The sequence below is a fragment of the Pan paniscus genome, chromosome 6 (assembly GCF_029289425.2).
Source record: "Pan paniscus chromosome 6, NHGRI_mPanPan1-v2.0_pri, whole genome shotgun sequence".
NCBI lineage: Eukaryota > Metazoa > Chordata > Mammalia > Primates > Hominidae > Pan > Pan paniscus.
In genome coordinates, this window is record NC_073255.2 from 172,485,543 (window position 1) to 172,513,031 (window position 27,489).

General features: G+C 43.3%; 3 protein-coding genes, 1 long non-coding RNA gene and 1 other non-coding gene across 9 annotated transcripts in view; 3 read left to right on the top strand and 2 right to left on the bottom strand.

Moving 5' to 3' along the window:
- Positions 1–803: 803 nt before the first annotated feature.
- Positions 804–2,180, top strand: LOC100974082 (large ribosomal subunit protein eL15-like). Its single transcript, XM_034965039.3, has one exon. The coding sequence runs from the start codon at positions 819–821 to the stop codon at positions 1,431–1,433; it is 615 nt and encodes a 204-aa protein (XP_034820930.1). The 5' UTR covers positions 804–818; the 3' UTR covers positions 1,434–2,180.
- Positions 2,181–3,248: 1,068 nt separating this feature from the next.
- STMP1 (short transmembrane mitochondrial protein 1) lies at positions 3,249–15,260 on the top strand. Its single transcript, XM_057302768.2, has 3 exons — positions 3,249–3,417; positions 13,565–13,618; positions 14,903–15,260. Exons 1-3 carry the CDS (start codon positions 3,403–3,405, stop codon positions 14,975–14,977), a joined length of 144 nt encoding a protein of 47 aa, XP_057158751.1. The 5' UTR covers positions 3,249–3,402; the 3' UTR covers positions 14,978–15,260.
- LOC112440545 (U6 spliceosomal RNA) lies at positions 6,418–6,519 on the bottom strand. Its single transcript, XR_003028581.1, has one exon. It is a non-coding gene; the product is annotated as a U6 spliceosomal RNA (small nuclear RNA).
- A 107-nt stretch (positions 15,261–15,367) lies between the features above and the next one.
- The window catches only part of LOC129398357 (uncharacterized), a 54,642-nt gene continuing 42,520 nt past the window's right edge, over positions 15,368–27,489 (top strand). Inside the window, exon 1 of one of the 2 annotated variants that reach the window (XR_010112802.1) lies at positions 15,368–16,637. This is a non-coding gene — a long non-coding RNA (uncharacterized LOC129398357). Of the gene's footprint in view, positions 16,638–25,054; positions 27,413–27,489 lie in introns of those variants that run through there. The other variant, XR_010112801.1, reaches the window with a different exon arrangement.
- SLC13A4 (solute carrier family 13 member 4) overlaps positions 22,031–27,489 on the bottom strand; it is a 47,665-nt gene continuing 42,206 nt past the window's right edge. For 3 of the 4 annotated variants that reach the window (XM_003813432.5, XM_034965038.3, XM_008965991.4), the window contains 3 exons: positions 26,310–26,471; positions 24,917–25,054; positions 22,031–22,507 (listed from right to left, as the gene is read on the bottom strand). In XM_003813432.5, coding sequence (XP_003813480.1) covers positions 22,370–22,507; positions 24,917–25,054; positions 26,310–26,471 — 438 coding nt within the window. In that variant the 3' untranslated portion in view covers positions 22,031–22,369. The remainder of the gene's footprint in view (positions 22,508–24,916; positions 25,055–26,309; positions 26,472–27,489) is intronic. The other variant, XM_008965992.4, reaches the window with a different exon arrangement.

Consider the following 27,489-nt stretch of genomic DNA (forward strand, 5'->3'; position numbering starts at 1 on the left):
TGGTGATATGGTTTGGCTCTGTGGCCCCTCCCAAATCTCATCTCCAATTGTAATCCCTGTAGCCCCGACGTGTCCAGGGAGGGACCTGGCGGGAGGTGATTGGATCACGGGGGCAGTTTCCCCCATGCTGTTGTTCTCTTGATAGTGAGTGAGTTCTCAAGAGATCTGATGGTTTAAAAGTGTTTGGCAGCTCCCCCCTCCCTTTTTCTCTCCTGCTACCATGTGAGATATTCCTTGCTTCCCTTTAGCGTTCCACCATGATTTTAAGTATGCCGAGGCCTCCCCAGCCATGCAGAATTGTCAGTTAAACGCCTATCCTCTACAAATTACCCAGTCTTAGGGAGTTCTTTATAGCAGTGCGAAAACAGACTAATACAAATGGCTAACCACAGAGTGTCTCTATTGGTTAGCCATTTAATAAATAAACCCAGGTCGGTTGCTGTGGCAATATGCTGGAAAGCAGAAAAACCAGGAAGTGGGTGGGGGAAGACAGAGAGAACAATGAGAGATGTTTGGAGAAAAGCAGAAATAGGAAATGTTGCTTAGATTCCTATAGCTTTCCTATTCCCTAGGTAAACTAAACATCCTAAATTCCTTCCATTGATTGAACAGACCCTCTTTTTGGCCAAAGGGACTCCAGAAAGACCTTAAAACTGAGTTCCCAGACATGATGGTACGGGAGGTCAGACATGCCTCGTTATATCCCCTCTCCTTTGCAGTTTAAATGCAACAACTGATCAGCATTAATGTTAAAACACAGACCAGGGGGAGTAAGGCTCTTTCCTTTCTGTCTGGCAGCAGCCATCAGGTAAGCCAAAATGGATGCATACAAGTACATCCAGGAGCAATGGAGGAAGAAGCAGTCTGATGTCATGCGCTTTCTTCTGAGGGTCCGCTGCTGGCAGTACTGCCAGCTATCTGCTGTCCACGGGGCTCCCTGCCCCACCTGGCCTGATAAAGCACGCCAGCTGGGCTACAAGGCCAAGCAAGGTTACATTATATATAGGATTCATGTTCACCATGGTGGCCGAAAATGCCTAGTTCCTAAGGGTGCAACTTATGGCAAGCCTGTCCATCATGGTGTTAACCAGCTGAAGTTTGCTCGAAGCCTTCAGTCCATTGCAGAGGAGCGAGTTGGACACAACTGTGGGGCTCTAAGAGTCCTGAATTCTTACTGGGTTGGTGAAGATTCCACATACAGATTTTTTGAGGTTGTCCTCATTGATCCATTCTATGAAGTTATCAGAAGAAATCCTGACACCCAGTCGATCACCAAACCAGTCCACAAGCAGAGGGAGATGTGTGGGCTGACATCTGCAGGCCAAAGGAGCTGTGGCCTTGGAAAGTGCCATAAGTTCCACCACACTATTGATGGTTCTTGCTGGGCAGCTTGGAGAAGGCGTGATACTCTCCAGCTCCACCGTTACCACTAATATAAGTAAAGTTTGGGCCAGGCGCGGTGGCTTACGCCTGTAATCCCAGCACTTTGGGAGGCCGAGGCGGGCGGATCACAAGGTCAGGAGATCGAGACCATCCTGGCTAACACGTTGAAACCTCGTCTCTACTAAAAATACAGAAAATTAGCCGGGCGTGGTGGCGGGCGCCTGTAGTCCCAGCTACTCGGGAAGCTGAGGCAGGAGAATGGCGTGAACCCGGGAGGCGGAGCTTGCAGTGAGCCGAGACTGCGCCACTGCACTCCAGCCTGGGTGACAGAGCGAGACTCCGTCTCAAAAAAAAAAAAAAGTTTGTAAAATTCGTACCTAATAAACAATTTAGGACAGTCATGTCTGCTTACAGGTGTTATTTGTCTGTTAAAACTAGTCTGCAGATTGTTTCATGAATGCTTTGTCAAATTATGAAAATTAAAGTGCAATAATGTTTGAAGACAATAAGGGATGGTGTATCTTGTTTCTAATAAGATGAACTTTTTTTGTCTTTGCTTTATCTTATTAGGGAGTTATATATCTTATTAGGGAGTTAGTGTTTAAAACATACTGTGTGGTATAATAGGCTTAAGATAAATTCTTTAAAAGAGAAAGAGAGAAAAAAACACACACATACACAGACCGGAAGACTGACAGAACAGACTCTTTGTGGCGATGATACAAATTGTCAACAGGACCTATGGCCATCCCAGGCAAGAAACCCAGCTAAGCCAGTGAAACTGAGGGCCAACCTGATGAGGCCTGCCAAATGCAACTTCTCTCACTTGTTTTTAGTCACCCGCTTTTAGTGGATTAAAAAACCCACATAGCTAAAGTCACAGAGCTAAACAATATATATCTAAGCTCCCACTAGCTTCCTTATGGATAACATCTCTGACATCTGGGTTGCTTGATAAAGGTTTCTTGTTTTTCAGGAAGTTGGGGTCAGTTCTTGTACAGTTTAAACCACCAACCTCTCAACTGGGCCTGCATGAAAGCCCGATGGGTGTCCTTCTGACATTAGAGGGCCAAAACCTCCACACTCAGATCATGCTAAGGATGTCATTTTGTGACCATGTATCCTATGAAGAGCCATGAAGCTTGACTACCTCGTGCAGATAACCCATTGCCAAACTTTTCCTTACCTTCAACCGCCTTTCCCCACACCTCAGACCACCCTGCTCCTCTATCCCATAAATATCCCTAAAACCCATCTTTGGGGAGGCAGATTTGAGATCTGTTCTCCCGTCTCCTCGGCTGGCTGCCTGGTGAATAAACCTTTTCTCTGCTACAAAACTCATCATCTCAGTGACTGGCGTGCGGCACACGGCAGCATGGGCCCCATACGGTATCACTAGACTCCAAAGCCCAACATCCGAGCTTCTTAAGCACCCAGCCTCTACCTTGATTACACAACACCTGATTACACAACGCTGATTACACAGCACACCTGCGGAGCTTTGAGAGCTACAAGCCTCCTTTCCTCCCCGCAAAGTCCAGCTGGGCCCAAGTAGAGGATGCTGCAAAAGCCCCCACGATTCAGCTGCGAACCTAGGGATGGGACCCGCTGCTCACGCCGTCCTTCTAGGTTAGAGAGCCCTAAACTGGGCTGTGTATCAGAATAGTCCGCGTGCTGAGAATAATATAGATTCCTGGGCCTCGGCCCAGGTTTACAGAGGCGGGATGCTCAAGGATGCCCAGCCAGGCTCGGAACTTGCTCTTCGCAAGTCCTGTCGCGCGCTCGCTGCCCCGCCGGTTCAGGCGGTGAGGCCAACGCGCTCCGCCAGGGGGAACCTGGGCGCTGCGACACTGCGAGTCGTTTCCGGGCGCGGGCTGAGTGGGAGGAGCGGGGCGGGGCGTGGCGTGACCCGGAAGTCGACGAGGGGTTCCGCCCCCCCGCGCATGGGGAGGTAGGCTCGGACCGACCCGCGGAGCTGCTGCAGTCCTTCGCGCCCTCCTCGCCCTCCCCACCGACATCATGCTCCAGTTCCTGGTGAGTGGAGCTGCCGAAGAGCGGGGCCCGCTGCCTGGGGCGTGCCTCGGACCCCATTTCCCCCTTGAGGATTGCCGACCCCGCCGACCCGGCCTGGGCGTGGGTCCAGCGGTCCCTTAGTCCCCCGCGCCTGGTCGTCGCCACGCAGGGCGGCCGTTTTCTTCCTGCCTCCCCAGAAAATCCCTTTGCCAATATTTTTCTGCAGCCATCCAAGTCCCTAAAACTTTGAGGTGTCAGAGAGTGTGCGTTTCCAGAGCTACTTATTGTGTGCCGCGTCCCGCGCTCATTGTGTAATCTTTGTATTAAAGCTTGTGTGGTCCTTGATGACTTTTCGTAGTCCGCCCCCCTTTCTTTCTGCGCTCCTGTTCCATTACATGGTCGCCGGCCGGTCCCTGCTGTGGAGCCCTGCTAGTTGGCTTTTCTGAGGAGGTAGGAAGGCCAGGAATAAACCGTAAATTAGCCACCTCACGAAGTCCGAGAGGCTAAGTCCTCATCAGACCTTTCAGAGTTGGAGGAATGAGTCAGACACTGGTATACAAGTAATTTTTCCCAAAATGTGTAAGCATGAGTAAGCAGACTATTTCTCCTGGCTCCTTATTTGAGTTAAAAACGAGTTTTCTGGCAAAACTCGGTATATTTCAAAAATTGCTCGGTGAAGGTTCCAGGAGTTGCTCATCAAATTTTCAAGTGAAAGTTTTTCTGCCAAGCAAGCTATTGTGCATTCAAAACTTGATGCTTTCAACCTCTAATTTTTTTTATTTTTTATTTTTTTTGAGACGGAGTCTCGCTGTGTCGTCAGGCTGGAGTGCAGTGGCGCAATCTGGGCCCACTGGAACCTCCGCCTCCCGGGTTCAACCGATTCTCCCTCCTCGGCCTCCGGAGTAGCTGGGATTACAGGCGCGCACCAGGATGCTCAGCTAATTTTTGTATTTTTAGTAGAGACGGGTTTCACCAAGTTGGCCAGGCTGGTCTCGAACTCCTGACCTCAAGTGATCAACCCACCTCAGCCTACGAAAGTGCTGGGATTACAGGCGTGAGCCACCGCTCCCGGCTCAAATGCTGTATCTTTTTTTGTGGTTTGTTTTAACGGAGTCCCGCTCTGTCGCCAGGCTGGAGTGCAGTAGTGCGATCTCGGCTCACTGCAGCCTCCGCTTCCTGGGTTTAAGCGATTCTCCTGCCTCAGCCTCCCGAGTAGCTGGCGCGCGCCAGCAGGCCCAGTTAATTTTTGTATTTTTAGTAGAGACGGGGTTTCACCCTGTTGGCCGGGATGGTCTCGATCTCCTGACCTCGGGATCTGCCTGCCTCAGCCTCCCAAAGTGCTGGGATTACAGGCGTGAGCCTCTGCGCCCGGCCCCAAATGCTGTATCTTTATCAAAGAGATTAAAACACAAAATGCACCCCTTTTGTCCTTTTGAAAGGTGGTAATGGATTGTTAAATCCAATTAGTCAAAAGAGTGTCCTTAATCTGCCCAGCTAAGACAGGGCTGCTCCTTTGCCTCTAGGAGTTTCTGTAGTGTCCTAACTAGATGTTAGTTTAGGAGTTCAGAATAATGACAGTCATTTTCTTGTAGTAAACACTAGATTAAAAGTGGTATCACTTAGCTCCAGAGTATAGAATGATGTAATTGAGCTGCTTACTATATCTGTTGCTCATTGATAAACTGACAGGACATGATTCAATTACAGTTAACTTTCTAAGTGGTTTTGCAGAATGAGTCTATTTGGTTTTGCAATAAACTTTTACTGTGTGTTAATTTTTTTTTTTTTTTTTGAGACAAGGTTTCTCTTTGTCACCTAGGCTAGAGTCCAGTGGCACAATCATGGCTCAGTGCAGTCTTTAACTCCTGGCCTCAAGCAGTCGTCCCACCTCAGCTTCTTTAGTAGTAGCTAGGACTACAGGCCCGCACTACCACCCGTGACTAATTAAAAAATTTTTTTTTTGTAGAGACAGGTCTTGCCTAGGCCTCCCATAGTGTTGGGATTACAGGCATGAGCCACCACTGTGCCTGGTCAGATTCTGATTTGAGAATTCAGAATTCTCAGTATTTAAGGAGAGATGCTAAAGCTGTCAATTATATTCCTAGCTCAGAAGTAACTGAACACTGATGTTCTCTCACCCTCTGGTCTTCCACCTCATTGCTTTTTTTTTTAAAATAAGTGGGTAGCATTACTTTTCACATGGATTCCACCTCTGTCAAATGAGCCACTGACTCTAAAGTTGAGCAAGTATTTCTCTTTGTGTGCAGTCATTTCATCTATAAAAAAATGACCATGATGTTCTAGTGTTTAAGAGATTAAACTTCAGAGTCAGACTTCTCAGTTTGAACCCTGCCTCCCATCATTTTCAAGCTGTGGTAGCGTGGGTGGGCTATTGAAATTTTCTCTGCTCCCATTTCCACATCTGAAAATGCAAACCCACCTCACAGTTTTGTTGTGAGGATTAAAAATGAGTTAACACATTAAAGAACTTAAAAACAGGAGCACTCAACAAGGATTCAGATAGTGTTCAGTTTTTCTTTTGCAGGGTTCATTTGAACCCTGATTGAGTTTCTTCTCAAGTGGGGATTAGCTTCTCTCAGAAGGGTAGGTGATAGGAAAGGTTTAGAAGTGATGAAACAGTCACAAGTTAAGCAGTGCGTTGTCATTACACATTTTGGAACCGTCTAAGATGTTTCTCCTACAGTTGTGATTTGTGGACAGTTTGAAAACCACTGCACTTGCTTGTGTTGGTGATAACTTCCTTCCATTATTCATATTCCTCCTCAGATTAAAATATTCTCCCTTTGTCCCTATCTTGAAGAGACCTTGTTTCTGTGATTTTCCCCTTTTCTTTTACTGCAGTTTTTCCCCTTTATTATTACTATTTTTAATAGTGGAGATAGGGTCTCACTATATTGCCCAGGCTGGTCTTGAACTCCCAGGCTGAAGCAATCCTCCCACCTCAGTCTCTCAAAGTGTTGGATTATGGGCTTGAGCCACTGCTCCTAGACTTTTTTTTTTTTTTAAATGCAGTGCTTCAGAAATTTGTGTGTCGTCTGCGCAGGGGCCATTCTGATCTCTGTATCATTCCAGTTTTAGTGTATGTGCTGCCAAAGTGAGCACCCCCCTTTCTTTTACTGCAGTAAAAGACACCTCTTTGCAGATAGTTACCAACACTACCTGAGGGAAGCTACTGCTTCCTTAATCGTAAGGTTTAGCTAGAGTTATTTTAAGGATGCTTTTGGCGGGAAGCTAACATGATGGCACTGCTGGGGGCTTTGTGCACACTGCCTATGATGCTGTTATCGTGTTATTGTAATCTGTTGCTTTTTTTTTTTTTTGAGACAGAATCTCACTCTGTCACCCAGGCTGGAGTGCACTGGTGCCATCTTGGCTCACTGCACCCTCCGCCTCCTGGGTTCAAGCGATTCTCCTGCCTCAGCCTCCGGGTTCAAGCGATTCTCCTGCCTCAGCCTCCGAAGTAGCTGGGATTACAGGCATATGCCACCACACCTGGCTAATTTTATATTTTTTAGTAGAGATGAGGTTTCACCATGTTGGCCAGCCTGGTCTCGAACTCCTGACCTCAAGTGATTTACCCACCTCGGTCTCCCAAAGTGCTGGGATTACAGGCGTGAGCCCCTGCACCCGGCCGGTTTTCCCTTTATCCTTTTTGCCTTCCTAAATACTCTTCAAGGCCCCACTTTGATCTTTTTCCATGAGGCCCTCCTGATGACTTATGCTCCTGAAACCTTTACACTATTATGTCTTTGTTTTGCTTTGTTTTTGAGACAGAGTCTCACTCTGTCACCCAGGCTGGAATGCTGTGGTGCAATCTCGGCTCACTGCAACCTCTGCCTCCTTGGTTCGAGCAATTCTCGTGCCTTACCTTCCCAAGTAGCTGGGATTACAGACGTGTGCCACCATCCCTGGCTAATTTTTGTATTTTTAGTAGAAACAGCCATGTTGGCCAGGCTGGTCTCAAACTCCTGGCCTCATGTGATCTGCCCGCCTCTGCCTCCCAAAGTGCTGGGATTACAGGTGTAAGCCACTGTGCCTGGCCTTACACTATTACACTATTATGATCCATTTCCTCATTTATTTAGGTCTCATGTCTTTTCAGTAACTTCTGAATAATTATCTTGCACCTTGTTTGTTATGTTTATTTCTATTTTGTTAATTATTTCACCAGTTGATGGACATTCAAGATGTTTCCACTTTTGGCTATGATGAGTAATCCTGCTAGGAATATTTGTATACAGGCTTTTGTGTGGATATGTATTTCAGTTCTGTTGAGTATATACCCTAAAGTGGGATTGCTGCATCATGTGGTATCTTTATGCTCAACTTTTTGAGGAACTTTTGGACTGTTTTCCAGAGTAGCTGCACCGTTTTACATTCTCACTAGTAATGTATGACGGCTTCAATTTCTCCACATCCTCGCCAACATTTCGTGTAGCTCTTATTGTTTTTGTTAAAGTAATTCTAGTGGGTGTGATGTAGTTCCTCATTATGGTTTTGCTTTGCATTTCCTCAGTGACTAATGTTGAGCATCTTTTCATGTGCTTGTTGACTGTTTGTAGCTTTGGAGAAATCCTTTCAAATCATTTGTCCATTTTTATTTTTGTTTTATTTTATTTATTTATTTTTGAGACGGAGTCTCGCTTTGTCGCCCAGGCTGGAGTGCAGTGGTGCAGTCTCGGCTCACTGCAACCTCTGCTTCCTGGGTTCAAGTGATTTCTCCTGCTTCAGCCTCCCGAGTAGCTGGGACTACAGGCGTCCACCACCATGCCTGGCTAATTTTTGTATTTTTAGTAGAGGCGGGGTTTCACCAAGTTGGCCAGGCTGGTATTGAACTCCTGACCTCAGGTGATCCCCCAACCTTGGCCTCCCAAACTGTGGGATTACAGGTGTGAACCACTGCGCCTGGCCAATTTGCCCATTTTTAAATTGAGTTTTTTTGTGTCACTCAGTTGTAAGAATTATTTATATATTCTGGATACACATCCCTTATCAGATATATATTTGAAAATATTTTATCTCATTCTGTGTGTTGTCTTTTGAGTTTCTTGATGGTGTTCTCTGAAACACAGATATTTTTAATTTTGATGAGGTCCAATTTTTTTTTTTGGTTACTTGTACTTTTGGTGTCATATCTAAGAAAACTATTTGCCCAGCCCCACTCATGTGAAACACAGATATTTTTAATTTTGATGAAGTCCAATTTTTTTTTTTGGTTACTTGTACTTTTGGTGTCATATCTAAGAAAACTATTTGCCTAGCCCCACTCATGAAGGTTTACGCCGATGATTTCTTCGAAGAGTTTTATAGTTTTAGCTCTTATATTTAGGTCTTTAATCCATTTTGAGTTAATTTTTGTATATAGTGTGAGATAGGAGTCCACCTTTATTCTTTGCATGTGGATATCCCATTGTCCCAGCACCATTTCTTCAAAAGATTATTCCCAGCACCATTTTTTGGAAAGACTATTCTTTCTATATTGAGTTCCTTGGCACTCTTGTTGAAAATCACTTGACCATAAGCCTTTATGGTGTATTCCTGGGCTCTCCACTCTATTCCATTGATCTTTATTGATCAATAGAAACAATTCAGTCTTCTTTCCTTGCCACCACAGTAATCGGCTTTTCTCTAATGGGTACTTGGTTTTCTTAAAAAAAAATTACATTTTTAAATTCCTACATCTTTTCATCATCTAGTAGTCCTTGTTTCCTCAGCCTTTTCTGAGTATAGGTACCGGGAGAGTGCTTCTCAGGCAGTGCTTTCATCATGTTGCTGAGGGCAGAGTAGTCAGTGGCTCCCTACCATGATTGCATGTGAAGGAAACTCCCCTGCCTCTGATGCCCAGGCTGGAGTGCAGTGGCATGATCTCAGCTCACTGTAACCTCTACTTCCTGGGCTCAAGTGATCCTCCCACCTCAGCCTCCAGAGTAGCTGGGACTACAGATGTATGCCACCACATCTGGCTAATTTTGCATTTTGTTGGTAGAGATGTAGTTTCACCATGATGCCCAGGCTGGTCTCAAACTCTTGGGCTCAGGCCATCCTCTCACCTTGTCTTCCCAAAGTACTGGGATTACAAGCGTAGCCATTGTACCTGGCTGCCCTACCTGCTTGTTGAAGCCCAACATCTAGACCTTTCCAGCTTTCCATACTTAATTCTCTCCATTCTTTAACTCAAATTCTCTTTTCCAGTCAGGCCTGTTTCTTTTATGCCAGTCATCACATGTCCATTCCCATCTCGTGCCTTGATTTTCCACATTCAGTTTTCTTCGCATTTCCTTTACCAGTTGTATTAGTCCGTTTTCACACTGCTGATAAAGACATACCCGAGACTGGGTAATTTACACGGGAAAAAGGGTTTAATGGACTTACAGTTCCACATGGCTGGGGAGGCCTCAATCATGGCAGAAAGCAAGGAGGAGCAAGTAATGTCTTACATGGATGGCAGCAGACAGAGAGCTTGTGCAGGGGAACTCCTCTTTATAAAACCATCAGATCTCATGAGACGTATTCACTATCACGAGAACAGCATGGGAAAGACCTGCCCTCATGATTCAGTTACCTCCCACTTGGTCCCTCCCACAACATGTGGGAATTCAAGATGAGATTTGGGTGGGAACACAGCCAAACCATATCACCAGTTTAAATGTGAACACTTAGCATATTTAGAGCCTTTAATATCAACCTGAGGTATATATTTTTCAAGTATGATTTCTTAAAAGAATCACTTCTGTGTCATTCATTTTGCCACTTAATGCATGGCCTAGTTCTGATATTTGGAGCATCTGTTAACATTGAACATCCTGTGCAGGGTCCTGCCTTCTGTTGTTATATAACTATTTTACCTAGCATTTCTTCCTATTCATCATATAAGTTCTCTAAGGGCAGAGATCATTTTTAATCCTTTCATGGGGCTAAATATGAGGTTGATTTTTAGTATAAGGTCTGCAGTCCCTTAATCAAAATCTTTAGGGGCCGTATGTATTTGGGAAATCAGATTTCTTTCAGATTTTAGAAAAGTAATAAGCTGCATCATGTACCTCGGTACTTAACACCCCCAGCAGCATCTGGGATAGCACTTTGTAATCTAAATGTATTAAAATTTTTGGTGTGAGACATATTCTCCAGCGAGGAGGTCTAAGGCAGGATCCTATATTTAAAGATTTCTATTTCTATAGCAAAAAATGATTATTCACACTAAAGTGTGATAATGACTATAAATAGGCTCCTATTAGTTCAGGTCAGATATGCTTTTGCTACCAAATGAGTTATGATAAAATGTAGTTTGGATTGAGTTGGGTTTCAGAATTGTGGATAATGGATTGTGGAGCTTCACTGATTCTTAGTGTACTCTCTATTTATAGAGCTGACAATGCGATTCTTCTGTTGTGTACTGCTCTGTGCCAGTCTAGACTTCTCTTTTGGGGCTCTTAGCTCCAGTATCTTCTTCCCATCTATTTTTCCTGTACACTACTTTCCTCATCTCAGTCCTCTGTTCTCAAACTTCCAGTGTTTTACCATTAATTGTCCCCAATGTTTCTGTGAAAAGAAGCTACTTTTTCATACCCCTAAAGTCTCAAAATTATTGCAGAGAGGGTGTGATAGTAATGCACTTAGTGTTGAGCTTGGGAAGAAAGCATTGCATTCCTTATGCCACAGTCTTCTCTACAGGGAATACTAAGGGGTGACCATGTGATATGGGGGAAGCAGGGCATTGTGATGGCATTCAGCTGACAGAACTACTGATGAGGTTTCCAGGTCTTGGCCTGGAAGAAGTTAGGCATTCTTGGCCTGCAAGGAGGTTTCAGACTCATCCAAGACCTCCTATAATCTGACTCCAGTCTAACCTCTCAGACTGAGTCACTGTTCTTCAGATTTAGGTTTTACTTTTTTGTCTAAACTTGCCTATTGACCATCCTGTGAATGACATACTGTATATGCTTTTCTGGCTTCATGCATTTTTCCCAACATTTCTCTTAGTGATATTTTTCTTGTGTATTTAATCTTATGATACTCCTTTGGTAGATCCGGTAGTATTCTGAAACTGGAATTGATATGACTTGTTTAGAGGCTCATGGTTTTTGTTTTGTGTTGTGTTTTAAAATAATCATGAGTTTTTCATGTGCCCTGATACCTGGCAAAGTTGCCAAAATGAAGCCACGTTAGACATGCCACATTTATTTAGAGACACATTTGGTAAGAACTAGGAATCTTAGCATGTTGGAGCTGGACATTACATTGTGAGTATAATGTTTTATAAATCAGGAAGCTCAAATCAGCAAAGCTCCAGAGAGGTTAAGTGTCTTGCTTTAGGCACACCGCTTGATAGTGGTGGAACCAGAACTCGATTATTTTTTTTGAAAGTTTTTAAATCCCATGTTTTTTCTTTTTGGTGTTAGAGCTAATACTTTCATTTGATTTGTTTTCTCTTCTTTTAAGCAAATTTAATACTCCTTCTGGATTTGGAAAACCATTTCCTACCTGGTTTCAACCCATAGGAGAAAAAAATCATTCTCCTTCAAGGTGCAACATTGGTAAAAGTAGGATTTTGCAGGCCATATCTGATTAATCAAATGATCAGAACGGTCTATGATTAGAGATTAGATAGACTCTTCTATGATTTTTATTGCTAACAACAAACCAATTTAAATTATACTTTTGGTGTTTCAAGCTTAGTAAGTTTAAGGTGTATTAAGGACCCAGCTGCATTCTGTTCCCCTGTGTGCATCTCCAACTTGAAGAGAAGGTTCAGTCATGCCATGTGATTGATGGTGTTAAGTGCCACATTTTATTTTTTTAAACCTCTCTGCTGTGTATTGATTGAATAAAAGCAACAATGATTAAAGAAAATGATGAAAAAAATTGATGCTAGTTTGAATTTATAAAATGAGAAATTAAGCTCCAGATGGAGCCTCTTAGTTACCAGAGGAAAACAGGGAATTATTATCATTAAAACTCAAAGCTGAGGAGCCTTGGCCCTTTTGGATATATTTAAATTTTCATGAACCAGTTTTTGTTTAGGAAAATAGTCACCAAATGAGATAAATATTTAAAGTTTTCTAAAAATTGCACCCGTCTCTTGTCACTGTGTTTCCCACCGGCCTTAAATGTCCTGCCTGTTAGACTGTGCCTGTGGCAGAGTGCTAAGCCGTATGTGCTCTCAGTGGTGTGTCAGAGTTTTCTCTTCTTTTCTGTCATCACATATTTTAGTTTTTGAGTGTGAAGCTAATGTAGATTGTCCTGTCCTCCTTGTTGTGAATGTCCTTGGAGAAGTCCCTTCCCATCCTGGGCCTCAAGTTCCTCTTTTGAACTATGAAGAGATTGTAAACTGTGAAGAGTCCCTTCATTCTCTGAGATCCTATGATTTGACTGAATATTTATTTATTTATTTTGAGACAGAGTCTTGCTCTGTCTCCCAGGCTGGAGTGCAGTGGCACAATCTCAGCTCACTGTAACCTCTGCCTCCCGGTTTCAAGTGATTCTCCTGCCTCAGCCTCCCGAATAGCTGGGATTACAGATGTGAGCCACCACGCCTGGCTAATTTTTGTATTTTTAGTAGAGACGAGGTTTCACCATGTTGGCCAGGCTGGTCTCAAACTCCTGACCTCAAGTGATCTACCACTTTGGCCTCCCAAAGTGCTGGGATATAGGCGTGAGCCTCTGTGCCCGGCCTTGACTGAATACTTTAAAAACTGAATAATTTTTATTTGATTTAAAAAGGAATAACAATATCCATAACCAAAAAAAGACAAAAAAATTGCAGCATGCAACAAGAAAAATCTGAACTTTGGCTTGAGTTTCCAGAACTTGTAGTCAAGTATTTATGTGGGTTGTGAGGGGATAAGAGAATTTAGGGTAGCTTTATACAGTGTTACCATTTATTCTTTTTTGTTGTTTTATTTTTTTCTTATGTTTGGTTGGTGTCACCATTTATTCTTTTGTATGCTGTGTAGCCTCTGGAGAGGGCATCTCTGTGTTTATAGAAGAAAAATGTGACTCTCATGTTGTACACAACCCTAGACTGGACATCAGGGTCTTCTAACTGTCCTAAGCTTCTTAGGAAGATATTGTCTATGTATTTTAGTTTGGAATCAGACTGGCACAGGACTTGGCATGCACTATAACTCTTACTGTTCTATTTTTTCAGCTTGGATTTACACTGGGCAACGTGGTTGGAATGTATCTGGCTCAGAACTATGATGTAAGTGGCCATATCCATGACTTCCTTGATTCCATGTAACTGTTTTAGAGTGACTTTTCTTTGTTTGAGGTAAGGTGTGACTTCCAGCATAAATGTAGTCCATATGGCTGAGGCAAAACTCCTGAATATTGTAGAATGGTTTGCCATTGTTTGAAAAAGTAATCCAACTCATGAAACAGCTGTCCTCCATATCACCACAAGAGGGCAAAATCCCTTCAGTTTAGCTGGGCTCATGATCATCCTCAGCTGTGGCTTGTTAGCCGAGAGTAATATTAAGTTGGGCTCTTAAAATTCTTTGGGAAATCATGTGATAAGTGAGAATTTAAAAATTAATTGGATAATATTTTCAGCCCCACTATCCAGTAGTAGAGATGACTTAGAATTTTGGAGATGCATCTGGGTAGGGGGACTGAAAAATATAGATCTGTATTCCATCTCCAAAATTCTAAGTGTAGCACATTTGGGGACAGAGTTTTGTGAAGTTGTATTAACCTCACTTTATAGGTGGTGATGTTGAAAACCAGGTGGTGCAGCAGCCTATGAATGGGGATTCTGGACAGGAGTTTGAAAAAGACAAGCAAGGGAAACATGATACTAACTTGATTTGTTATAAAGCTTTTCATATGACAAAGGGAATTCCTTTGTCAACCTTCGTTTGAGTCATACAGTTTTCTAGGCAAAGGCTACATTATGTCACATTTATTGTTTATATGTACAACCTTTACTTGGCACCAGATCGAGCGGAAGTGGGTATACAAAAGTAGAAGTGGGTTTCAGAGAAGGAGCATACTTATCTGACAACTTCTGATATCTTTCACATGCAGTTATAAGGCTAAGAAATACCACTATTGGCCGGGTGCAGTGGCTCACGCCTGTAATCCTAGCACTTTGGGAGGCCGAGGTGGGCAGATTGCTCGAGCTCAGGAGTTCGAGACCAGCCTGGGCAGTGTGACGAAAGCCCGTCTTTACAAAAAATACAAAAATTAGCCAGGGGTGGTGGCATGTCCGTGGTCCCAACTACTTGCGGGACTGTGGCGGGAAGGATCACTTGAGCTCTGGAGGTCAAGGCTGCAGTGAGCTGTGTTTGCACCATTGCCCTCCAGCCTGAGTGACAGAGTGAAACCCTATCTTAAAAAAGAAAGCAAAAAGAAATAACCACTATTTAGCAGATCTCTTTTGGAGGAAGATAAAAGCTTGTAAAACCATTTCTCTTTGGAGGAAGAGAAGTACAAGAATATTGATTAGGTAGATGCAAAATTATAATAATCTTTTTTCTCTTCAAAGATACCAAACCTGGCTAAAAAACTTGAAGAAATTAAAAAGGACTTGGATGCCAAGAAGAAACCCCCTAGTGCATGAGACTGCCTCCAGCACTGCCCTCAGGATACACTGATTCTACTGCTCTTGAGGGCCTCGTTTACTATCTGAACCAAAAGCTTTTGTTTTCATCTCCAGCCTCAGCACTTCTCTTCTTTGCTAGACCCTGTGTTTTTTGCTTTAAAGCAAGCAAAATGGGGCCCCAATTTGAGAACTACCCGACATTTCCAACATACTCACCTTTTCCCATAATCCCTTTCCAACTGCATGGGAGGTTCTAAGACTGGAATTATGGTGCTAGATTAGTAAACATGACTTTTAATGAGTAGTGTCTTCTTTATTGTTTGCGATTTTTACTACCTTTTTTCAAAAGAAAAATTGATGAGTTTTGTATAGCTGGTCAGATACAAATAATAGTGACTTCACAGTTTAGTAATTATAATGGGTACTTGTTAAACATTTGGTACTAAATTATGTTGCTGCAAAGTAATTAAAATTAATATCTAGAGCTAGTTTCTGGTGAATTATTCATTTATTTTGTACTGTTGTTAGGCAGCTCTGTAGTTGCTAATTTAACCAATAAGTCAATTTGCTATTCATGAAGAAACGATTCTGAGAATCCTGTCAGGAATTGGGGAATGAAAAAATAGACAAAATAATGGTCTTTGTCCCAGTAGAGTTCATAGTCTATTTAGTGTGCATGTTTTTCCTTAATGATGTATTTGATCTGACTTTTTTCCTTCTCAAAAGAATCATACTTGGGATTACAGGTACATTTGATGTTATATGATGGATAAGTGAAAAGTTTTTAAAGGAGATTTTATACCTTTTCACATTAAAAAAGGTATTTATATTATTACTTTGTAGTGATTGTCTTAAGAAAAAATATAGCCCAAATGTATAGTAAAATCAGCAGCTCAAGAAGAATTTCTGCTTCTCTTTGTAGTTGATGCTTTGTTTTTTCCTGCAGTCAGAAATTCCTTGTATTTGTCAAATATATAATCAGCTTGTATTATTTTTAAATTAAAAAAAATTTGAATAATTAACTTTTGCCATGGGACAAGATACAAAAGTAATTTCATATAAAGGGCCTCTCCCACCCCTGTCCTCTGGCTCCTGGCTCCTGTTTGACAAGTTACTGTTACCACTTCGCCTTATACTTTTGAGAAAGAGTCTGTGCCTAAACAAACACGTATAACACAAATAGTAACTATACATGGAGGTCTAGCCCTCACCTTTTTTTTTTTCTTTTTTTCTTTTTTAATGGAGATCATTCTATATCAGCATGTAAGTAGCAAGGAACCTCATTCTTTTTTTGGCTGCCTAAAATTTTTTTGAATAGATATAACATAATTGATTTAATCTGCTACTGGTGAATGCTTAGGTTGTTCTTTTGCTATTACAGTGATAACTTCAATCCTAATGTTATTAAGCATATCGATTCAGGGTATAGCTATAAGATGAAGTCCTAAAAGTATAATTTAGACTAAATACAAATACCCATTTCACTAGCTGTTTTGTTTCAGAGGACTTGTTGAGCAGCTTCACTAATAATGCCATTTTTGAAGACATGGCAGGTTCAGAATCAATAAACTGGAAGAATTGTTCAGATCATCTTTTTTCAGACAGTGATGACATTGATTCTGTATATGATAAAGTGATTCTGCTTCTCTTTGACAACTTGCATCTCTCCTACATGGAAGTAAGTTTTATTCCTGTCAGTGTTGTCTTTGTGTGTGACAGATTAGGATTAAATTATGGTTTGACTTTTCCTAGCAGCGTGATCATAGGCAAGTGGCTTATTACTTTTTTTTTTTGAGACAGAGTCTCACTCTGCTGCCCAGGCTGGAGTGCAGTGGCACAGTCTTGGCTCACTGCAACTGCTACCTCCCAGTTCAAGTGATTCTCGTGCTGCAGCTTCTCAAGTAGCTGGCATCACCACCACACCTGGCTAATTTTTGTATTTTTAGTAACGAGATTTCACCATGTTGGCAAAGCTGGTCTCAAATTTCCTGGCCTCAAGTGATCTGCCCACTTCAGCCTCCCAAAGTGTTGGGATTACAGGCATGAGCCACTGCGCCCGGCTTTTTTAAACGTTTAGATTCATTTAGTAGGTAAATTGCATGTCACGGGTTTGTAGCTTATTCTTTCAGAAACTCTTGCATTATCTGTAGATGTGGATGTAAATATCCACCTCATAGGGTTTTCATAAAAAATAATTGAGATAATGTATGTAATGTTGCACAGTGCTTTGCAGACTATCTAATAAATAGTAGCTATTAGTACAAACTTGTTGCTTTTTGGCTAGTTCTGCAGTCACTTTTGGAATCAGCTTATGAACCACACAAAAAATTTGTCATTATTCTGTAGTCTCTGTTTTTGATACTGATGAAAATTTACAGTATCCACCTGGATCGTACCATCTGGCTCACAAGATTTGATCTTGAATTGTTAGCACAATGAACTACAGCCTCAAGGATGAAAGTTTACCTTGCGGGTATTAAAAATGCTAGAAGCTTAGAAAGCTGTTTCCAAAGAGGGATTCCTTGTTACCAACCATGATAGCATTGCTGTGGTGTGTGTGGTCTCCCAGAGTGGCTGCTTTGGGATTGGAGGTCACTTAGTTATTAGAAGGATAGGTCTCTTTATATTATACCTTGTAAACAAGGCTCATTTGGACTTAGGGCTTCCCTTAGAGGTGACACTTAACCTTGCCAAGGGGATCATTTCTACCAGTGGGATCCATCTAGCAGATCAGTTCTTAAATTCAGCTTCATTATGTAAACTGCTACACAGTGCAGGCTGACTTTGCATTCACCATTCAGATACCCTTTCCTAGTTTTGTGTTCTTGGCAGCAGTGAAAAGGACCTCAGAGTTCTCAGGCAAGATGATCTTCACTGAGCTATATGTTGGAGGAGCCCAGAACCATCATAGTTTTAGGGTGTAGTTGAAAATCCTTACTGTGAATGGAGTTTATGGCACTGAAAGTTACCCCTTCCCTGGGAATTTTGTAGGAACCCTTGCCACACAGATCAATGGAGCGGTGGGAAGAAGCACCACAAGACAGGCCTTTTTTTTTCCTTTAAAAAATGTTTGAAAGCTCCTACTAATATGGTTAGGAAAACTTCTGCCACATCTGACCATAAAATGAGAGTTGCTCAAAATACTAGTGCAGATTACTCTGACATGTGAAATACAAGACTTCAGGATTGATGCTGGAAAAATACAGTGAACTTGAAAAGCTTATCCCTAAACTGTAATCCTCCCAAACAAAACAAAAACAAAGCAAGAAAAAAAAGCCTTATTTAAAATTGTCAAAAGAGGCTGAATTTTATGAAGTTACCAAAAGTATATCTTTAGACTTTTCTTCTGATTTGATATTTTATGTATTTAAGCAGTTACCTGATTCTGATTTAAAGGAGCAATTTTATTTCTCTTTTTCTAACTCATTTACCCAATGAGTTTGTGTGACTATAGAGAAAAGTAGGCTGTGTGGTTTTTCTAGTTGTCTATACACATTGCCTCATAGAGCATATGTACACATGGTACACATGTGTAATGTTTTCATTTCCACTAACCTGTTCACTCCCTAGATACTCTGCTGGTGTTTGTTTTTCTGCTGAGGTCTCCCACATTTTTAATGCCTTTTCTGAGTTATTCCTCCTGAAGGAACGTTATATACTGTACTGGAGCAAATGAGGCTTTTCTTAAACTTCCAGTCTTGGGTTTTGCATGTAGCATTTCCATTCCTTACAGATGAATGAGTTCTTTTTTCCCTATTGACTATTAGGGCTTTGCCTTGTGGAAAGGAATAGGGTGGTGAAGGGAAAATATTTTGAGATCTTGCCTGCTCTTAATAGGGAGTTTGTGACACTTAGATTTTCAAGTGTTCATTTTATACCTTTCCTAAATCTGGTTGCAGTGTATTAAGTCAAGCATTGAAGACCTAACATATGGCATGTTTTGCAAGGCACAGGGAAAGAAAAATGAACTGAGAACAGTGAGACCTTGTGGAAGTTCCCAGGGTGGGACGTTGCAAACCCTGGGTCCTAGGCCTTCCTGAATCACAGCCTCGGTGGGAGGATCTTATGAAAGGTACAGTGCAGTTGCATCATCTTACACAGTTGTACAGGACTGGGACCAAAAAGGTGCCATGTAAATAGTGCATGCAATTGTGTTCAGTGTTCATTCAGTGAGGACAGCCCCACTGAGCTACCTGTGTACTCAGGTGGTCTCGGTTCCCTTTGCGTTCTAATGGTTTGAGTTTCTTGCTGTACTGAGAGTGATTCTAGTGTTTAGAGACTTTTTCAAACATGGTCTCCAGATGTGAAGCCAACTACCTCATTTATTGTATGGTTGAACAAACAGATTTGTTCTGATGTTGGAAGGAAAACTAGCTGCTTTTGATTTATTAAAAGATGGTACATGAGTGTTTGTGATATGTAAATACTAATGTGAAAGATTGTATACCATGTACTTAATGTCTGACTTAGTGGAATTTCAAAGGCAACTTTGACTAAGCAAATTTGATAAAGAATTGGCTTAAGAATAAGATGCAACTATACTTAGTGACTTTGGCTCACAGTTTCATCATCCATAAAATATTAGAAGATAAAATTAAATTATATTTGCAAGAGACACAAGACTATTAAGGAGGGCTAGAAGTTATCCAACAGTGGAGTGATTTAGATGACAAGGAGTTATTAATCATATTTGCCATTTCCTGTCACTGGAATGGGTAACCTTGCTTGGCTTGAATCTCCAGTTCTGGGAAAGAACAGTGCTGTGCTTGAGAGCAGTTTAGTAGACCAGACTGAAATAAACGCTCTTTCTAAATTGGCTAGTTGAATGCATTCACTACTCGGAACACCTGGCAGCAGTTGCTGGCACAGCTTTCCCTTCAGGAGTGAGTCAGGTTCTCACATAGTTGAATACTGGCCAGTAATTCCAAGTCCACTTAATTCTAAATCAACTTTTCTTTCTCTTTTTACTTATACTCCCAGAATCTTACGGATTGCACCTTTGTCCTGTTGTCTGACTTAGGGGCAAAGGATCTGTGTTCTGTGATGGTTCATAAATGTGATGTTTGGCTGCTCTGATAATAAGAGTAATACCCTGACTCTTTTGAAAATTTAAAGCAAATGACTTTAGAGATGTTGGCTGGATCAAATCAGCTGTAGCGTGCCTAACATTGGTATTTCATTTGGGCTTGTGAGGTCTTAACTATTATATTGGACAAATAATTTTGGTCTAACTCACAGGGCAGAAGCACTGATGTTCCCGTTAACCGTGGTCAGTCACATTCTGTGGTTGAAGCACATGTTTGTGGTGGTTTCTTTTGCTCCAAAAGAAACTTTACAACTCACAGATGCTTGATCAATTAAGGGAGTGATTTTATAGATAAATTATTGTGGGAAAACAGCACGTGCTATCAGTAGTAACTTAAAATCACTTAAAACAGTGCAGTAATTGTAGGGGACTCCCTTTCCCCTAAGACATATTTAGCAAACAACTGATGGGAGAAATAAAAAATATGTAACTCTAACAAACTAGAGGGATTGAGAGCTATCTCCAGTCATGTAGCAAGGATATCTATCATGGAGAAAACGGCATGGTCTTCAGGAGGAGAAAGAAGCCTTGATTTCCAGACAGTTTTCTCATGGGACACGTTTATTGAGCATTTACAGCTTACCACATTGTAGAAGTTGCTGGGGGATTTCAAGAGCCATAGACAGCTCTTCTCCCTCAAGGGGCTCATGTAGGGATGTGTAGGAAGTGACAGATGTGTTTGGATCTTTGGCTACTACCTAATACTTTGTTTTCTCAGGAACAAACTACTTATTAAATCCAGAAGCAAGGCAGTCTAATATAATAATAATGCTGTGGTCTTAATTATAGTTTTGGTTTCCCTTATAAGACACATAGGAAAGTTTTCCCTCCCTCCCAAAACTTAACCAAGGCAATAGTATTTGTGGTTAGTGACAGGTGGAGAGAGAGATGTTAATCTCAATGTATCTTCTTTCTTGACTTCCCTTTCCTTTTGAGACGGAGCCTCGCTCTGTCGCCCAGGCTGGAGTGCAGTGGTGCGATCTCAGCTCACTGCAACCTCTGCCTCCCGGGTTCAAGCGATTCTTCTGCCTCAGCCTCCTGAGTAGCTGGGATTACAGGCATGCACCACCACGCCCGGCTAATTTTTGTATTTTTAGTAGAGTTGGGGTTTCACTCTACTAAAACCCTGTTGGTCAGGCTGGCCTCGAACTCCTGACCTCATGATCCGCTTGCCTCAGCCTCCCAAAGTGCTGGGATTATAGGCATGAGCCACCGCGCCCGGCCGACTTCCCTTTCCTTTGACTAATAGAACAACACCAGCCTCTTTCTGAAAGGGAACACTATATGGGAATTTGGTGCCAAGGTAAAGGGGAGTCATTGAGGAGAGATGCTTAAAAGGGAATGAAAGTAGTGATGAAAGAGTACTAATTGCCATAAAGAAGACCTACTAAGAATGCCTTCTTGTGGAGAGAACTTAGGATAGAAGCACTTAAGAGAAAGGAGCTGATGGCCGGGCGTGGTGGCTCACACCTGTAATCCCAGCACTTTGGGAGGCTGAGGCAGGTGGATCACCTGAGGTCAGGAGTTGGATACCAGCCTGGCCAACATGGTGAAACCCCATCTCTACTAAAAATACAGAAAACCAGCGTCATGGGCGTCGTGGCACATGCCTGTAATCCCAGCTACTCAGGAGGTTGAGACAGTAGAATCGCTTGAACCTGGGAGTGGAGGTTGCAGTGAGCTGAGATCGTGTCACTGCACTCCAGCCTGGGCAACAGAACGAGACTCCATCTCAAAAAAAAAAAAAAAAGAGAGAAAGGAGCTGACATTAGGTTTTGAGTTCTGGGTGAGGTTTCCCACAAAAAAGATGTCACTGGTTTCACTCTGCCTTGGTAGGATGACTTGGGTATCTTTCTACTCCTAAGAAGGTATTAAGAATAACATAAAACCTAGTGAGTTTGCAAGGCTTAGCCTCTGAAGGGTGACTAAGACAGGCTTTCTTTTCCTGTCTTCAGAATGAATGGATTACAAAGACTAGATACAACTTTAGGTTTTCTTTGTCTTCTTTTTTTTTAATTTAATTTTTATTTTCTTTTTCTTTTTCTGTGAGCCTATGGCTTGTATTGAAACTTTAGGTTTTCTTGAGCTGTGGTGCTGAGGGCAGGAAGAAGACACTAACAGCGAAGCATGTGTTTGTGGTTGTTGGAGGATTCCTGCAGTTCACTTGAGGTGGCGGAATCTTCTGGTGGAGGGATGCCCTCCGGCATGGGTCTGGGGTTGTGTGCTCCTGGCTCCTGGTGGTCCTAGTGGTTTTCTTTGCCTGTGGTCCAGATTCTGCTGGATACTGGCAGCTCCTGTGGTTGGGCCCGTTTGTACACTTGGCGTTAGGCTTGATCAGTGATGTTGCTGACCCTCGCCCATGCTGGGTAAGTGTCCAGGTGGAAGAGGCTAACTCCCCAGGTGTTGATGGCCACCATTACTATCACCAGTCCAATAACGTTGACTCCCAGGCCAGCTTTCACCTGCAGGACACAAACCAGCACACCCTAGTCACTCTGACCAGCAGCAGCACAGATCCCCAAGTCCCCCTTCTGTTCCTGCAGCCTATGCCTTGTGGCCCAGATTAGTTCCCAGTTGCTGCCTGGGGTGCTCTAGCATTGCCTTGTAGGGTGCACAGGACTGTGGAAAGGTGGGAAAGGGACAATTAGAGTCATCTCCACTTCATGCTTACAGCACTCTCACTAGATTTCAAGTGGAAGCCTAGAAGGTATGTTAGTTACTTGGAACACCCACTCTGTGGAACGTGAAGAGGTATTTCTGCAGCTCACTGATAGGGAAATGTGCTAAACAAAACTAACCAGATCTCTGTAAAGCAGGAACTTCTCAGAGCCCCTATGCGTTAATACAGGGAACTTGTACGAGGGGCTATATTACATGAAGCCTTTGCTACTGTTACCTTTTTTTAAGGAACAGCTCATGGAAATAGTGTACCTTGAGTTCACTTGGGGAAATGGTTTAGCTGCCTCTGCTCAGCTCTTCCTCAAGAAGGGGACACAGGCGTGCTAGCTGGAATGGAGCCTTTGCTTCTTTCCTCTGAGGGAATTACACCTCAGTGACTGACCCTTTTCACTTCTGCCTTGACATTGACACTCACAGTCTGAAGTGGGGGATGTGAGGGATGATGGGCTGGCAGAGCCAGATGGAAAAATGTGTCCTGTAAGGATAGCTGGCATCCTCCCAAGGAGTAACCAGGCATATAGCATGTAGCCAAGACAAGTCACTAGCTGGCATTAAGTTGGGAAAATTGCAAGGGGAAAGTGGATGCTGGGAAATTGTTTCAAGCAAATGGCTAGACATGTCCTCTCTCTCCTGCCGTCTGGTCGGGGCCCCCTGGGCATTTTGGCATGGAGGACAGCCCATGTTTCCCCACAGGTGAGAGGGCAGGTTCTAGCAGGGCTAAATTAAGGAGTGTTAGAGTTGAAAGGGACCCCATGGAGCATCCAGCTGGAACCTCATCATTTAGCAGATGAGGAGATTGAAGTCAAGGTAGTGCCCAAGCTGGGAATAGTGCCCAAGACTGGCTCACTTCTTGTCACCTGGTACCTTTGAAAATTACTGCCTCTGATCATTTGATTCCAGTGTAGAAAGCTAGGGGTCAGTGGTGGGGGCACACAGCAGAGGAGGCGGGAGACAGGAGAGCTGGGGTAGAGCTCAGCGTGAGCAGACTGAGGGTTACACAGTAAGATGGGAGAGGAGAGGGATGGCTGGGACACTCCATTCAAGGAAGTATCACGGATGACTTAGATGAGCAGTTCGAACAGTCGAAAGGATCTGAATAGGCTGAGAGCGGTGACTCACACCTGTAATGCCAGCACTTTGGGAGGCCAAGGCAGGCAGATCACCTGAAGCCAGTAGTTCAAGATCAGCCTGACCAACATGGTGAAACCCCATCTCTACTAAAAATACAAAAATTAGCTGGGCATGATGGCGCACACCTGTAGTCCAAGGTACTCTAGAGGTTGAGGCATGAGAATCACTTGAACCTGGGAGGCAGAGGTTGCAGTGAGCCGAGATCGCACCACTGAACTCCAGCCTGGGTGAGAGTGAGATTCTGTCTCAAAAAAAAAAAAAAAAAAAAAAAAGGATAAAAAAGGACCTGAATATCTGCCACCAGCCTGAAACTTTTTTTTTCTTCCTTTCCTCTATTTGTTACTTTACAGGGCTGCCCGAGAACAAGTTTGGCTCCCATGAAAAAAAATTGTCAGACCATCAGTAATTTGTATCAGTGTTTTCCATCCTCTCCCCCACCCCCTCAGCCCTGGATACTAAGTATAGCAGCAGGTGTATAGGTAGAGGAGTAGAAGGTAGATAGGCCCACTGCTAAAGTGAGCAGCAAAATATCTCAAAGCCATCTTTTGTGAGCCCAGCTGAAAATGAAAATGAATGGTGGACGCTTCATTTTCCATTGTTGCTTCAGGGGATTCTTGCCTGGGCCGGGGTGGAGGGTGAGTTGAGCAGAAGAATCCTGTTTTCTCAAAATACCTTTCACCCTAGGTTCATACACTTCCTCATTCTCATCTTCTGTGAATAAACAAGTAGCTTTCTCAATGAATGTCTCCACTGGCCTAATGAAGAAACGAAGGCAAAACTTTCCTTCTGGAACTGGGCCACAGCCTGTCTGTTCCAGCTTTCTCTACCTAGGTACCCACTTCCTTCCAGGGAAGGGTTGGGGAGAGCACATTCTTGCTATCCTTGGTGCTTATAGACCAACCAAAAACCTTTTTGTAGGTGCTATTCTTGCTACCACACTGGGTTTAGTGTTGACAGGCCAGGGACACTGCTACAAAATAAGCTTTGAAAGAAGGCTGCAGAGCTGTCATCCCTGTCCTCATGGCAGCTGGGCCTGGCAGGGAGAGGGCACCCCAACTCACCATATCTTTGATCTGGCAGTGCCCATAGCTGAAGACGATGGCATTAGGGGGATTGCCCACAGGCAGCATCACTGCAAAGGAGATGCACATGGTGACTGGGATCAGGGTGTAGAGGGGGTTAATGTGCAGCGTTTCAGACTAGAAGAGAGAATTCACAGAAACATTCACGAGATTAGCCTTGCATTTCCTGTGCTTAATGTCAGGAGCATGCTTTAATGATGACTTGGTGCTGGCTAACCTTAGCAGGACACTATGTGGAGGGGTGGGTAGTTAGGTCTCTGCCCTCTGGGGCATGCAGTCCCTTGACAACCTGAATAGGCTGATGCTGCTTACTTGCTCCACATGGAAATATGGCTTTGAGTTACTCCCTAGAAGGGATGTTTGATTTTTTTGGTGTTATTCTAAGGAATTGGTTCCTAAACTTTATTCTTTAGCTGAGACTTCCTTTCCTTAAACTCAAATCTCATGAATAGGTTGCTTTGATTGAAGTGGGGATCCCTCAGTCTTACGGTACAGAACTAAGGTGGTTTTTTTTTTCTAGGGAAGATAATTGTTTTATATGGGATTTGAATCCATGGTCCTGCTCTCAGTGTTGCCAAGTTTTAACTGCACTCTCTTGCTCGCAGGAGCAAGATGACGGAAGGGAGAAGTTGGGGTCATCTGAGCAATGAGCAGAGAGTATGGCTCTGGGGTTAGAAAGAGCAGTAGGAGACTATGTTGCTGGGGTCAGGAGGGGCCTTCATTTCCTGGATTCTGCCTCCCAGAATGGGACAGATGAAGCATTGGGTCAGATGCATCACCTTTCCGGCTGCTTGGCCAGGCTAAGATCTGGCCGTTGCTCCCCTCCCTTATTCTATTCACAACAAATTGGTCTGAGGCTGTGGAGCAAAGCTGACCTTGCTCCCAATCCTCAGAACTTCCCGGAGGACAGTGAAACTCAGTGGAGGCTGTGATGATTGTCTGAGTTGTGATCTCAGTCTTTTCAGCTGTGTGTGTTTTACCTCCATTTTCTGTGGCTACCTCTTTGGCCCTACTCAGGTTTTATCTCAGGAGAGAAAGGTCGATAATGATTGCGGGGAATTGAAATGATAGGGTTTGAATATTATTTTGTATGTTCTTTGGTTTCCACTCAGGGCTGCCCCTAAACTAATCCTACTCTTTTGGACAAGGGTTTCTAGAACTCTTGCTATGATTTATTAGTGTATCTTTTTATTTACTAGTTGCTATTTGAAAAACTTCATTTTTCAAAATAGGAATTGAACACCAGTTAGTGAAGGCTGTGGGCAGTAACCAGAGGAGAGCATACAGCTACGGAAGCTGCCCTGAGCCAGGCCTGCCACTCCAGGCCCCTGGGACAGCCTGTCTGGATGTCTGGGAGCTCCGCACTACTCACCAGGCTGCACAGGATGGGCAGGAAGATGGTGATGGTTGCTGGGTTGCTCACAAACTCAGTGACAATGGACACGAGGATGCATGCCAGCAGGGTGACAGCCCACGGTGGGAGGCTGCTCAGGGACAACATCTGGTTCCCAATCCATGTAGAGAGGCCAGAGCTCTGTAGGAAGAGGTGTTACAGTAAGAAGAAAGGAGAAGAAGCACATCCCAGCTAGAGATCTTAGACTTCAGAAGGTCAGGGATGTTGGAAGGCTGGACGACCAGGGATCCTCTGATCTTTAGTCTGACTGGAACCAGAGGTGTTCCTGATTTTTATGAGTCGATCATTTTTGTAGCTCAGAAAATTGGTTTTTATGATTGCACAACATTCAGTGTTTGGGTTTCGTCATGGGACATGGAGAGCCACCCTAATTGCCATGATCCTTCTTAGGACTTTGCCATGACAACTTGTCAGAGGTTGGAGATCTTTGCTCCTCAACTTCAGTCTCGTTACCCTTTCTCTAGCCTCTGACATCCTTACCCTGTGCATTGATTCGACAATGCCCTTCACAGAGTGCCAAGTATAGCCATTTAATCTGCTTTTGAAATCAGTTTATTTTGTTACCTAAAAAAGGGAAAAAATTCTCAACATCTGTGGATAGTAGCCTTTCCTGTGTTTTTAAGGAGATGAACAGGCAGGGCTGAGCACTGGAGGTTTTACAGGAGTAATAAAGTAGAGGGGGATAAAAGTCTATTTCCACTTAGTGGAGAAGGTGCCTCTTAAGTGCCATGGAGGATGGTCATTCAGCCCCAACCTGTTTTAGGTTCAAATCTCATCATGGCTGACATTAGTTCTACTATCTGTCAGGAATTTTTTTTTAATTAAGAGGAGGGTCTTGCTCTGTTGCCCAGGGTCCAGGATGAGTGCAGCGGCATGATCACAGCTCACTGCAGTCTCAACCTCCTGGGTTCAAGCAATCCTCCCACCTCAGCCTTCCAAGTAGCTGGGACCACAGGCACATACCATCACGCCCTGCTCTTTTTATTTGTAGAGACAGACAGAGTCTTTCCATGTTGCCCAGGCCTGTCTCAAACAGACCTGGGCTCAAGCGATTCTCCCACGTTGGTCTCCCAAAGTGCTGGGATTATAGGTGTGAGCCACCGCACCTGGCCTGCCAGTGCTTTTTGAAGACACAGAT

Bases quoted from the DNA above. Each gene is read 5' to 3' on its own strand.
- LOC100974082 (XM_034965039.3), top strand. From the start codon at position 819: ATGGATGCATACAAGTACATCCAGGAGCAATGGAGGAAGAAGCAGTCT.
- STMP1 (XM_057302768.2), top strand. The intron at 13,619-14,902 runs GTAAGTGGCCAT...TTCTCTTCAAAG, and splicing joins ATCTGGCTCAGAACTATGAT to ATACCAAACCTGGCTAAAAA.